The 14,016-nt window shown below is 29.8% G+C and overlaps 1 protein-coding gene across 1 annotated transcript; it reads right to left on the bottom strand.

Moving 5' to 3' along the window:
• Positions 1-4,490: 4,490 nt before the first annotated feature.
• LOC101215055 (farnesylcysteine lyase) lies at positions 4,491-8,936 on the bottom strand. The gene is made up of 5 exons (XM_004146334.3): positions 8,358-8,936; positions 8,097-8,270; positions 6,336-6,695; positions 6,055-6,230; positions 4,491-4,964 (listed from the first exon to the last, which is right to left on the bottom strand). The coding sequence occupies exons 1-5, from the start codon at positions 8,874-8,876 to the stop codon at positions 4,694-4,696; spliced, it is 1,500 nt and encodes a 499-aa protein (XP_004146382.1). The 5' UTR covers positions 8,877-8,936; the 3' UTR covers positions 4,491-4,693.
• Between the last annotated feature and the right edge of the window lie 5,080 nt (positions 8,937-14,016).

Raw genomic sequence — 14,016 nt, 5'->3', positions numbered from 1 at the left:
AATATTATCCTTGATGTTTATGTTGTCCATCAAGAAATAGTTTTCTTGACGTTTGTGAACCATCAACAAAACTAAGGAATTTTTTCCCATCAATAAAAGAAGAATCCATATTCTTTTACGTTTTTTTCGTATTTCTTCAACAAAATAAGTGGATTTTTCTTGACGTACATGAACGTCAAGATATCAATATTTTTCTTGATGGTTCTTTGCCATGACCATCAAGAAATCAAACTTTGCGTGTGTCAAGAAAGACCAAATTTGTAATAGTGGGAGTTCCAATTTCTTAGGATTAGTCTTAAGCATGTTACTGGATAACGTCAAATTTTAAAAATGATGAAAACTACCTTTATGACCATTCCATAATTCCAAAGGTGTTTCAAAAACACTTTTAGATGGAACACAATTCAAAATATAGATTGTAGTTTGCACTACATAACCACAAGTTACAAAGCACGACTTGTTGCACAAGTGTTTTCTCAAAGATCAGGCATTCATGATTACGAGGAAACATATTCCCCTGTGGTAGATGTTATTTCATTAAGATATTTAATAGTCTAACTGTATGTGAAAAGCTTGATATGCATGTGATGGATATAGTTATACCATACATGTATGGATCTAATTTGGAAAATGAAATCTATATGAAAAATTCATTAAGGATTTAAGATACCTAAATAATTCAAACTCTAGATAATTATGTTCAGTCAAATTACAAAGATTATTATATGGATTGAAACAATCAGAACGAATGTGGTACTATTGCTAAAGTGAATATTTATTGAAAAAATGTTATCAAAACAATCCAATTTGTCCATGTGTTTTTATTAAGAAATCACAATAGAGATTTGCTATTATAGTTGTATATGTTGATGATTTAAATATAATTGGAACTTCTGAAGAGCTTTCAGAGGTAATAGAATATCTCAAAAAAGAATTTGAGATGAAAGATTTTGACTAAACAAAATTTTGCTTTGGCTTGCAAGTCAAACATTTAGTCGATTGAATTTTTATTCATCAATCGACATATACAAAAAAGATTTTAAAAAGATTCTACGTGAGCAAACCACATCTATTGAACATTCCAATAGTGGTTCGATCACTAGATGTGAAAAAGAATATCTTTCGACCTTGAGAAGATAATGAAGGAATATTTGGTTCTGAAGACCATATCTTAGTGCAATAGGTGCACTAATATATCTTGCCAATAACACAGAACCAAATATAACATTTTTAGTAAATTTATTAGTAAGATATAATTCTTCTCCAACAAAAAGACATTGGAATGGAGTTAAGCAAGTACTTTGTTATCTTCAAGGGACGATTGATATGGGTTTACAAACTTTGATTTAGTTTGTTATGCAAATGTTGGATATTTATTTGACCCACGTAAGGCAAGATCTTAAACAAGTTATCTATTTACATGTGGAGGAATTGCTATATCTTGGTGATCTGTAAAGCAAACTATTACGGTCACTTCATCGAATTCATGCAGAAATTCTTGCAATTCATAAAACTAGTAGAGAATGTGTATGGTTGAGGTCAATGACTCATCATATTCAAGAAACATGTTGTTTGTCTTTTACTAAAAGTTTACCAACAATATTATTTGAAGACAATATTGCATGCATAACACAAATCAAGTGAGGGTATATAAAAGGAGATAGAACAAAGCATATGTCACCAAAACTCTTCTATACACATGACCTTGAAGAAAGCGGTGATATCAATGTTTAACAAATTTCTTCAAAAGAAAACTTGGCAGACTTGTTCACAAAGGCATTACCCACATTAACATTTGAAAAGCTGGTGCATAACATTGGAATGCGACGACTTAGAGAACTCAAGTGATATATTCATAAGGAGAGTATAAATATTGCCCTCAAGGAATAGAAATATTGCACCATTTTTTCCTTGACTATGGTTTTTCCCATTTAATGAAACAGTCGTTAATGTATAAAAATGTTGTACTTTTTTCCTTCACGATGATTTTTTTCCATCGAGTTTTTTCTTAGTAAGGTTTTAACATGACATTTATTTATATAATATGGATATTTAAGGGGGAGTATTGTAAATATAATTACATATATAGAGATCCATAACCTACATAGTTACCAATCTTAAATATAACTCTCCCTCAATTCCATGTTATAACATTCATGCCATTGAATACCATAATATAACTCATACCATGATATGTCCTATAAATAGAGATATATGGTGTATTTGTAAGAGGCACCACAATTGAGTTTAATTGTTCTCTACTTTCTCCGTTCTATGTTCTTCTTTTGTGTTCTTTACTTATTATTTAGTTTCTTTGTTCTTATATTATAACAGTCTTCTTTTTTTATTATTATTATTATTATTTCAATACTACAAATTTGGTCATTCTTGATGCACGTAAATTTTGATTTCTTGATGGTCATGGCAAATAACCATCAAGATAAATATTTTTCTTGATGCAATGTTTATCTTGACGGTCATGTACGTCAAGAAAAGCTCCCTTATTTTGTGGAAGAAATACAAAAAAAACGTAAAAGAAAATGTGGATTCTTGATTTTCTTGATGGGCAAAGTTTTCTTAGTTTTGTTAATTGTCCACAAACGTCAAAAAAACTATTTCTCAATGGACAATAAACATCAAGAATAATATATTTGTTGACTGAAAATGCCCCATCAAGTTATGTTTTTTTTTTATGGACGAGACCCATCAATGGAAGAATTTTCTTGATTTGCAATGGTCATCATCGAAAAAATTTAATGTATTTGTTTTGAATTTCTTGATGGGTCTAGAGTTTCTTGATGGACAAAGGCCAAAAAAAGATTATGGGCAAGGTTCATTAAGAAAAATGATATCTTGATTGACATTGTCCATCAAGAAGAAACTATTTTTCACGAAGCACGAAATTCGAACCCTCGTTAATGGGCTCAAAAAACACAAGATTCATCAATAATATTCTTAAATATTTAACACAAGATTCATCAATAATATTCTTAAATATTTACTATTTTTACCAATTATTACTTTTTATAATATTATTAAATATTTACTATTTTTTCAATTATTACTTTTTATTCATCAATAATAAATTATTACTTTTTTAAAAGTTAACTATTGTAATTATAATTATAATTAGATTGAAATAAGTGACTTGATCAAAATTAAATTAGTCATTGTGTTCAACTTTAATCGGTTCGAATTGAAAGTTTGTAATTTAGGGCTTTTAAAATTTATAGAAGTTGTAGAAGTTAGCCAACATGAGCTTATCTCAACTGGTACTTGTACGTATATGGGTTCAAATCCCCACTCTGCATTAAAAAATTGTAGAAGTTGTTTATAAATTTGGATTTCAACGTTACAATTTTTAGTAAAAGAATATTGGGAATCAAGATGAAAAATTGCCCATTAAGATAAACATTTTTTACGTCTTTTGACCACTTCAAAAGAATGTAATTATGAGAAGGGGTTTGTATAAAAAGAAACTTTACTATAAGTATAAGGAAAATTGCATTAGATGACAAAAAAAATTAGAAAAAAAGAGTTAATAACAACACTTTTTTGCATATTGCAAAATTAGCAAATATGATGGTAATCAAACGATAATCTGACAGTAATCTGCTTTTAAATTTGTTATTTTTGCAATTTTGAAAATATAAGTGACATTGACTCTAATATCATAAATTTTTTTTATTATTTTTGTAAACTTTCCTAAATATAAATTACAACCTTGCGTTTTATTTTTGTTAAAAAAAAGAGCTTAATAGATGCATTATTTATGCAAATATTTTGGTTCATTCACAACTATCCCTACATATCTCCCATGCATGCCAAATAAAGATTTGGAGTTCCAACGAACTCACCATTTTCCAAAACCATTCCCCAAAAACCCTTTCCAAAACCATTAAAATGTAACGTTGGCAAAAATAGTAAAATAAATTTATAATAATAGAATTTATCTTACTATATTTTTTAAATTACAAAAATAACAAATTTAACATTTGATAACCCTCTTATAGCAAATATGCAAAAAAAAAAAATGTCATAAACTATTTTTTCTAAATGATTTTGTGATCTGATACAATTTCTTCTATAAAAGTTTACAAATATTGTTTTATAGTCAAAACCAAAGATATGTAACTAGATCCAATTTCGGGTCAATTCTTAGTGAACATGATCTACCCGAAACTCTTTTGATCACTTCATTAATAAATCATTAAAATAAAATCCTATAACAATAAAAGGGAAGGAGAGAGAATAAAAATAGGTGAATTGATGTTTTAAAAAATTAAATAAAAAAAGAATCAAATGACAAAAAAACAAACCATTTTACCTAAATTGTTTTAAAACCACACATTTTTTCAATTTAAATTTAAAACCACTCTACTTTTCCAAATCACCGGAAAAAATAAAGAGAGGTTAGTGAAATTATTCAAACTTTAGACATTTATCAAATTTTCTACATAGAAAAAGTTTTTCATATAAAAATCTCTATCTCAAGGAGTCGGAACCTATTTTTGAGATTTTCATATAATACTTAAAATTAATAACAACTTTCAAACCTCAAATTTCCACATGATATAAGAGAGAACTACTTTGAGTTTGGGTTTATTTATCTTCACCATACAGCAAAAACCTGATGATTTACATGATGCATATGTTACATGATTTTACAATCTGAAACAGAGAAATGGTGAATTCAAAGATCTATATGCAAAGGCGAAGCATCTAGACCAGAATCAAGCTTGAAATGTAATGAATCGTGGCCAACCTTTGCAAGAAATCTAGAGAGAACGAGTCGTGCAATGTTCTCAGCAGCAATAGCACTGGTCTCTATGGTACTGGCACCATTCTCAAAAGCATTCACATAATACAAATGCTGACCATCCAAAATAAAAGGTGCGAATACTTCAGGAGCTTTGAAGTGGGGATATGCAGCCCAATCTATCCGAATCGTCTCCTTTCTTATGCTAACAATCAACAAGAAGTAATGTGAGAAAACCAACTAAATATGAAGAAAAAAACAATGGCATGAAAATTTATAGGTTAAAATTTGAGGGTTGTCTCTAAACATTTCAAATGTGTATCTATTTGGTCCAAGAACTATAAATGTCAAAACTAAAGAGTCTCTGACCTTTACAAAAACGTATATAGATAACTGAACTTTAGATTTTGTATCTAACAAGTTCTTCACTTTTCAAATTGTTGTCTAATAGGTGCATTTTTTAAATTCATATATCTACTAGACCCATAATTGAAAATTCAAGACTACAAAAATCAATCATTAGTAACACTCAAAAAATTGAATGAATTAATTGTTTCAAAAAAAATATACATAAAATAAATCAACAAGGTCCTGTTTGGTAACTATTTCGTTTTTTTTTTTGTTTTTAAAAATTAAACTTATAGACACTATTTCCACTTACAACTTTCTTCCTTTGTTATCTACATTCTAACAATTTAGGGTGGGGGAACCTTATACGCTCCAAGACACTAAGAGAGCTAATTAGAAACATCCTCAGTCCAACAAGAAGATCCACATTGAGAGAGCGCAAATTTAGTGAATTCAGAGGCCATGCTATTACAAATTCTAGGAGCAAAGGACAAACCCAACATGCCCGGTCAATTTAATGAACGTTTAAGGACTTATTAGATACTCCGGATCTACTGCCATAAAATTTTAAAATCTAGCTGCTTTTAAAGAAGATCCTCCTTATAGCTTCCGGAAAAAGCACTAAATTACTTCAAATTCACTACAGCTTTCCCTTCCACCAAGCTAACCCCAAGTTCATTTTCGATTCCAAAAACGGTGTTTTTCTCCTTTCTAGAACAAACTTATCATTTCAACAGGATCAAACATATACTAACGATATTTTCCCTTGACTAGTTGACTATCATCACTCCAGACTGTGCATAAAGTTTCTCAAAAATAATAACAATACCAAATGTAAAAAATTGATTCCACATCCATACAAAATAAGGTGAGCAAAATACTTCAGCAACAACGTGTTCCACCCAAGTTCAAATAAAGAAAGGCAGAGACGGAGCATTTAGATTTACCTGAAGATCTTATCCAGTAGAGTATCTTCCATAGGTTTACGTGAGAATATCTTGTAAGTCATATCATTCTCATCATGTTGCTTAAGAACTGAAATACTTGAAAATTGTACATTCTCAGTTTCCGTTGTACCCACCAACTTTGGAAGTTTTGATGAAGCCTTCAGACCGAAGTATACCTTGCACAAAAAAAGAAAAACAAAAGCACCAACACGTTAGACTGAAAAGAATGAAGATAAACAATTGGAAATTATAGAACCATTCAAAATCTAAAATATACTCACAGGATTTAAGAGCCCCCTTACAAATGTTGTATGAGTATGTTGCAATTCTCTCTTGGGAATTATAATCGGAGGTGTAAACTGAATGTTCACCTCATCTAGAGGAGTAGCAACTACAGTAACTTCGCATGAATAATTGTTTCCCTTGTTAGACATGACCTCATAATATTCACCTCGGTAAGAGATGGACTTGATTTCTTCTTCCAAGTGTAATGTGCTATCTGAATGATTTATTAGTCTAGCAGCCATCTGCCAGTTACCACCTTCAACTGACCACAACCCTCCACCTGATCCTGCCAACGAAACTGCCCCAGCAAGTCCACTAATAGAGACACTTTGGCCATAGTTAATTCTTGTGATTACCTGCACAGATCAACCGACAACATTTAAAAAAAAAAAGAGTTGCATAAGTTGGTCCATCTGAAGCAAAAAATTAGAAGAGAAATAAAGGCCCTAAATCTGTAAAAAGGAGGGAACAAGAAAGCAACATGCCTACATTGTTTAAAAGTTGAACCATAGTTTGAGTTTTATACCATTATGTACTTGATTGAGAAATATAGTAAGCTCAGATCCGAGAAAACATTCTAATTAAAATAAAAAAATTAAAAAAATAATGCAATACTTATGTCTCGACTAGGAATCAGAATTTATCGACTTCACAACCACTCATACTCTGTATGCACAAAATAAATGCATAAATACTTCCACATTCACCAGCCAAAAATTTATTGATCTTTGAGCTTGAATTTGTAAACCAGAAATCAACATAATATCTACATTTAAAGCAGTCTCAAGATGGAAATTCTTAAGACATAAATATAACTGTTGCCAATGAACTTCAACAATCTATTTGTTGTTTATCGATTGTTTGCCTACTATTCTTGGAAGGATATCCATCTTGGTTTGGAAGATTATTTTCTACCTAAAGTTCTAGTCAATGTTATCATGGCTGATTAGGCATTCTTAAAATTTGATGATAGTTTTGCTGATATTTGATGAACAATGGCAAGAAATTGAATCCCTGCATTTGAGGTTGAAAATTGGTCTTACAAAGCACATTCCCATCCTAAGTTCATTGCGAGTGATGGAGGTTGGCTTTATAAGAATGTGGATTAAAATTTTCTTTGGAACAGTTATATATCTTTAAGATATGCCATATCTAGACTAAAAAATAAGGAATCCTTCAAACAGCTCTATAACCTACCCCTGATTTTGAATTGGGACATTTGTACAAAGTCTTGGAAGCCATTGTTAATGAATATGTACTAATTTCATCTATGTGGCCTTTTTTTTCTATATATATATCTATATGATTGTCGGGACAACTTACGTACACGTCGACTATAATCTGACCGTACAACATTATTCCTAGGTAGGTGGCCGGTGGCCACATGGATCGAACGCATTACCTCTTTATTAGTTATTGACCTTTTTACCACTAGCCCAAGTGGCCAACCCATGATGGCTCAGCCGATCCTTCTCTTCAAATGTAAATAAAATCAATCAACTTCAAATTTCACACAGAAATATCAGAAATTCACACCAAGAGAGCCTGTTTTAACACGTTTTTTATATTAGCTGTTTGTAGTTTTCACATTCAGGGATATATTTATATCCAGGAAACCAAAGAAACCCCCTCAATCCCCAAAAACAATAAATCATCATATATATTGAACAAAAACAATGAATAGGAATTATTAAAAATGTAACTTAAAAATTCATAGAGATTCGCGCAAACAAGTAAAGAAAGTCAAAAGTTCTTACAGTGACAAGTTCTTGTATTAGCAAATGAGACAAGCGAGCATCAATTAATTCCTCATACAAAGTTCGAGTGGTGAGCTTGTACAAACCAGACCAATTGAGCATCTCATTTACAGTCTCAAAAACAGGCCTAGATTCAAAGCCTTCATAGTACTTGGAGAATTTTTCTACAGCTCCCTGCATCATCAATTCACCAAAAATACAGAGTCAACGCCACGGTAATTTAGAGAACCAGGTCAGACCAAAGAATACAATGAAAAAAACCTCAACAAATTCCTCCATTCTTAGAAGCGAGAAGCCGTATCGGAGGAACATGACGAGCTGATTCCATAGGTCCACGATCTTATCCACAAAAGGAACTGTGGAGGTGAGGCCGCTCGTGAGGGTTCTGAAGACAAATTTATGGCCGTCCCAAATCCCGAGAGAGAACGAACCGGAAGAGGAGGGTTTCTTGACAGTAAGATTGAGTAGCTCAGTGAATCCCAAGGCATGAAGATTCTTGGGGTGCAAGATGGATGCTCCGGCTTCGAATGTATCTCCAGCAATGTTGACAGTGGCCATCCGACCGCCGACAATGTTATGGCGCTCGAACATCCGAATGTTGAAATCTGTGGAGACGTTGTACGACGGAGCATATTGGCGGAGGAAGTGGGAGACGGAGGAGGCGCCGATACCACTGCCAATTATACATACAGTGGGAGGTGGTGGTAGGGAAGTCACCGGCGGAACGGCGAGAAAGCAGAGGAACAGAGGGACGACGATTGACCAACGCACCATGTACATTTCTCCGAAGTGGGAGCTTGAAGGAAACACTTAGATGAAACTTTTTAGTTCTAATTTAATCGTTTTTGTTCGGAATTATATAATAAGAATGGCAACCAAAAAAAAGAAAGGAGAATTTTTTAAAAAGGTAGATTTTACAGAATATTTAGCACCCATGCCAAATTCTATCCCATGTACCATTCAATCTAGAATTATTTTAATTTATTTTACTATTTTAAAAATATTAAAAGAGAAAATCTTTTTTTAAATAATGTAAATGGAAAAAGTAATGACAAAAATAAGGTTGGATCAAACTAGTACAAAAACACCCTAGTTTTGGACTTCACATCTTATTTTTTCATTATTTATATATATTATACATGGACTACACTTTCTTATTTTATTTATTATTTATGTTAACTGTGGGTCTCACAATTGTTTTTTTATTTTCATATATTTATTAAATATTTAAATTCTAAAAATATATTTCTCCAACTTTCTAATTTTAATTTATTCTTTTTCCTTTTCTTTCTTTATTTATATATTATATATATTAAATATCAAAATATTCCTTATTCAATTTTTTCTTATTAAATTTATTTTTCTAATTTAATTTGATTATTTATTAATCAAAATTATACCTATCTTTTTTTTCTAATTTTCAATTCTTAAAGAAAAAAAAAACACATATATTAACAAAATGTGTTATTAAACAAATTAAAATAGCAACAATAATTGAGATACTCCAATAATAATAATAATAACAACAATAATTGAAGCCATGAATATATATTGCTCACGTGGGTAATTGAACAAAAGATTTTAATGTTCATGGCAAAAGAAAAAAAGAAAAATTAAAAATCGTAAAATAATTTAAAAGAAAATTATGGTTTGATTTTAAAATAAATTTTAAAAAATCTATCGTGATCAAATTAAGAAATTTTTTTGTCTCATTAGTATCTTATTAATTTAATCTTAATATTGTAATCATTTTTTTTTTTTTTTTTGGATATTTTGGTATATAGCACGAATATTTTATATAAAAGTTTTTTTTAAAAAAATTAGTTTTATTTCAAAATTAGCAAAAAATTATTATTTTTAGGTAATATAAATAAATTTATATATACCTGTGGTGAATAAATTACTTATATATTATGATCTTTTGATTTTTGAAAGTTGACTCAGAATAATAAAAGTGAATTTAATAAAAAAAAGTTGATTCGAAATAAGAAAAGTGACTTTAATAAGCAAAATTCAAAATTTAATATTTAATATATATACAAATAAAGAAAAAAAATTTATATATATAGATATATAATTAAGAAATGAAGAAAGTATGGAACCACACGTGTATATATATATATATGAAAATGAAAAATAAAAAAGAACCCTACGTCGGATCCACAATTAATATAAATAATGAATAAAATAAAAAGGTGTAAGGCCCGTGTATAATATATATATATATATATAATATAAATAATGAAAAATAAGGTGTGGGACCTAAAACTATCATATTTTTGTCAATAGTTTCGTCCCGACTTTATTTTTGTCATTACTTTCTTCATTCACCATATTTGAGAAAAAAGTTTAAAAACAAATTGCTAAAATCAAATAACACTATGAATTGTGATCATATTCCTTCTGCTCCAGTTTTGGTATTTATACCTTTAATTTTTCGATTTGGGTGTTTGTACTTTGAAGTTAATTTTTAATCCAAAGTAATTAAATAAAAACAACAATAATATTTTTTAGAAAAATTAACAAAAATAACAAATTTTAAAAAATATTTACAACATACAACAAAATTTTATATTCTATTACAATAATATGCTTCTATTAGTGATATTCATAGATAATGATAGAAGTTTATCGGTTTCTATCATCGATAGATATCTAAATTTTTCTTATAGTTTGTAATTTAGTTTATTTTACTATATTTGAAAATATCTCTATGCAAGTAAATAAAATAGGTGAATATATTTTCAAAATTTATAATAAAAATGTCATAGCTTTTTTTAAAAAAACAATAAATTCACAAACTAAATTTAGGATTTATAAAAGTATAAGAAAGAAAGTTAAATAATTGAAAGTAAAAAAACTAAAATTGGACAAATTTCAAAGTACAAAGAACAAAATGAGAATTTAATCACACGGAAAATAACAAATATCAATTTGTACAAACTTTACCGTTGAATCAATTAAAATTTTTGTAAGTGTATTTAATTTGCACTCTCGATCAAATTTTGTTTAACTGTGAATTTCATGATTTGAGTCCACTTAACTTTTAAATTTTCATAATACAATCAATTTCGGTTTTTCGCTAGTATTACCTTTGAAATCCATTCATGCATTGATCTTCAAAGGCGTATAAACTTATTCAATTACCGGTTTAACAAAGTGAAATATTGGTCACACCTCATCCTAAAGTCCTTCCTCATTAGGCTTGAGACAACAGCATGAGACTGACTGACATTGTTCTCTTCCTAAAGCTTTATTAAGATACCTTAAGATACCTGTCGACCCTACTTAACGCTAACCCTTAAATTATCTATTAAACAGGAACATGCACACTATATAACACATCAAAAATCTGAAAAATATAAAACTCCATAAATCATCCAACACATGGACAACTTGTTTAAACAAGTCTTATAGACATGAATAAAATCAGAGTCTCAACCACTCAATGTTATTGCATATCACAACCTAGGAGTCCTTTACTAGTCTATTACAAACACTAACAACTAAAATTTTTACTAACTTAATTACAACCTAATTAAAATTTTTGAGAAAGCTACCATATGTTTAAGAGTTCGATAAATGTTAATTATATTTAGTCAAAGTGTTGTAATTGTATGTTTATACCAAACGCCTGTTATTAACAAAGTGTATGTTTTTATTATGTTATTTATCACACATGGCGTTTAAAGTTGACTCTCATTGCATTTTGAGTTTCAATTGATAGTTTAAAAAGAGTTGAGAATAAGTTAAGCAATAAGACCAATTTCAAAATTTAAAGTTAAATTGCGTCCTATCCACATTACTTCTTGCATTTTGGTTGTCTTGCGGCCAAGCAAATGAGTTAAGCTCAACTAAACATGATGAGACTTATAAACAAGAAATCCTTATCAAGTACATCACATAAGCTTAAACTACATAAAATGCCTTAACAAGATGGATAGTAAAGAGATGGAAGAAAGAAAGTGGATAAAAATGCATTGTATTATAAATGTAGGCCCACTACAAGAATATTGTGAAATGTCGACACAGAAGTGTGTCACCATTAATCATAATGCGTCACGTGAAGGCTTCCATGATGCCAAAACTCACATCGGCAATGGCGTCGCAAATAACGCGTCATAAGAAGAAATGATGACGCATCAAACAGACGACATCATTATAGGTCTTATGCCAACGCATGATATGCCGACACAATAAACACGTCAGCGTAACCCTTATGCTGATATGATTTCAGCTCGTCGATGTTGTCACAACGCCGATGCCACTATTGAAATCGACGACATGGTGTTGCACGAAGCGATCACGACGCCACATCTTAATAAACAGTCATTCGCGATGCCGTTTCTGCGTCGACGAAAGGTTTCACCTCCTTTTTTTATTTTTCTTTTTAAATTTAATATTTATATTTTCATAATCCAATTCGATTTAATTTGATTGAAATTAATTATAGAACAAGTAATGTAAAATTAATAAAACATAAAGCAAGCAAATATATATTAAAATTAATTATAATATTCGAAAAAACAAATGCTTCGTTTGAAGAAAAATTATTCAGGCATTAAGACTTATGTAAGGTGCATTTGTTGGGTTTTATGTCTTAAAACTCGTAGACAGTAAATATAATTCATTGATTGTCATTAATTCAAGTGTTATTATTTCAATAAATGTTATTGATTATATTATTGGTTTTGTCTTAATACCTAAATCCAATAAACTAACATCCTAAGCGATTTGATGAGACTTGTTTAATATGTAAAGACATACATGGATCAATGTTCGAGATACTTCTTAAAGGATTTCATAATACACTATGGATACGACTCACTTTGTATTCGATACAAACATAATGATCAACCACGATCGTGTAGATGACATGCGAGTGAGGGTATGCTATACAATGAGTTTGCATAAGACCAAACCACGAAATAATAACCACTAGATGTAACTCCATTAACTAGTTGATTTCTATTTCATTGGGATGACCTAAATAACTTAGTCTTAATCCTGAGTGTATTATAAACTCCCGTTCGTGAGAGATTGTCATTTGTTTGTACGAGTGAGAGTAACCAGATTTTTGACTCAATATGCTTATCATTTTGAGGACAATATCAAGTGGAAAGCTAGAAACATAATCACACAAGATGAAATTAACTCATTTTTGACGTTAGGGTAAGTAGATGAGCGTTCCTTTAAATAGTGTCTCCAGGACTTAAATAAAGGGTTCTAAACTTGAATAAAGGGTTCTACCCTCTCTATGACTTGAGAGGGATTTCTGTTTAGTGGTTGGACCATGCAGCAAGTTGTTCATTAGATGAGCACTGATATTTTAGGACTAGAAGTAATCCATAGGTAAAATGGTAATTTGACCCATCTGATGTTTACAAACACTTGTGAATGACCAGCTTACTAGTATTGGTCTATATCCATGGACATAGAAATATATCTACAGTGAGAAGAGTTCAATTGTGAGTCTTTAGTGGAGTGTACACACAGTTAACGAATATTGGTTAGTGTGGTTAACGAGTCTAGTCAATTAATCTATATCATTGTAGCTTCATTAGGTTCTCTTCCTAACTAGTAAATGGTAATGAGATTTATTTATATTTATTGTAATTTTAAATGTTCAAAATTACTTTGGTGATACATTATGATATAAAATTTATATTTTAATTAAACTTTATTATATAAATTTAATTTTGGATATGATCCAAAACTAATTTATGAGAATACATATTTGAATACGTTCAAACATTAATTTAATGTGAATTAGATTCACATTAATACTATATGTTAAAATTTAATGCGTATATGATATACATTAATATTTTCAGCCGTTTACAAAATATTTCTAAATTTGTTTATATATATATATGAAAATTGTTAAAAATAGCAAAATAAACAAAATATTTACGTGTTA

Source organism: Cucumis sativus, chromosome 4 (assembly GCF_000004075.3).
Source record: "Cucumis sativus cultivar 9930 chromosome 4, Cucumber_9930_V3, whole genome shotgun sequence".
Taxonomy (NCBI): Eukaryota; Viridiplantae; Streptophyta; class Magnoliopsida; order Cucurbitales; family Cucurbitaceae; genus Cucumis; species Cucumis sativus.
Note: the sequence above shows the minus strand (reverse complement) of the source record. Positions and strands in the feature narration are given on the sequence as shown.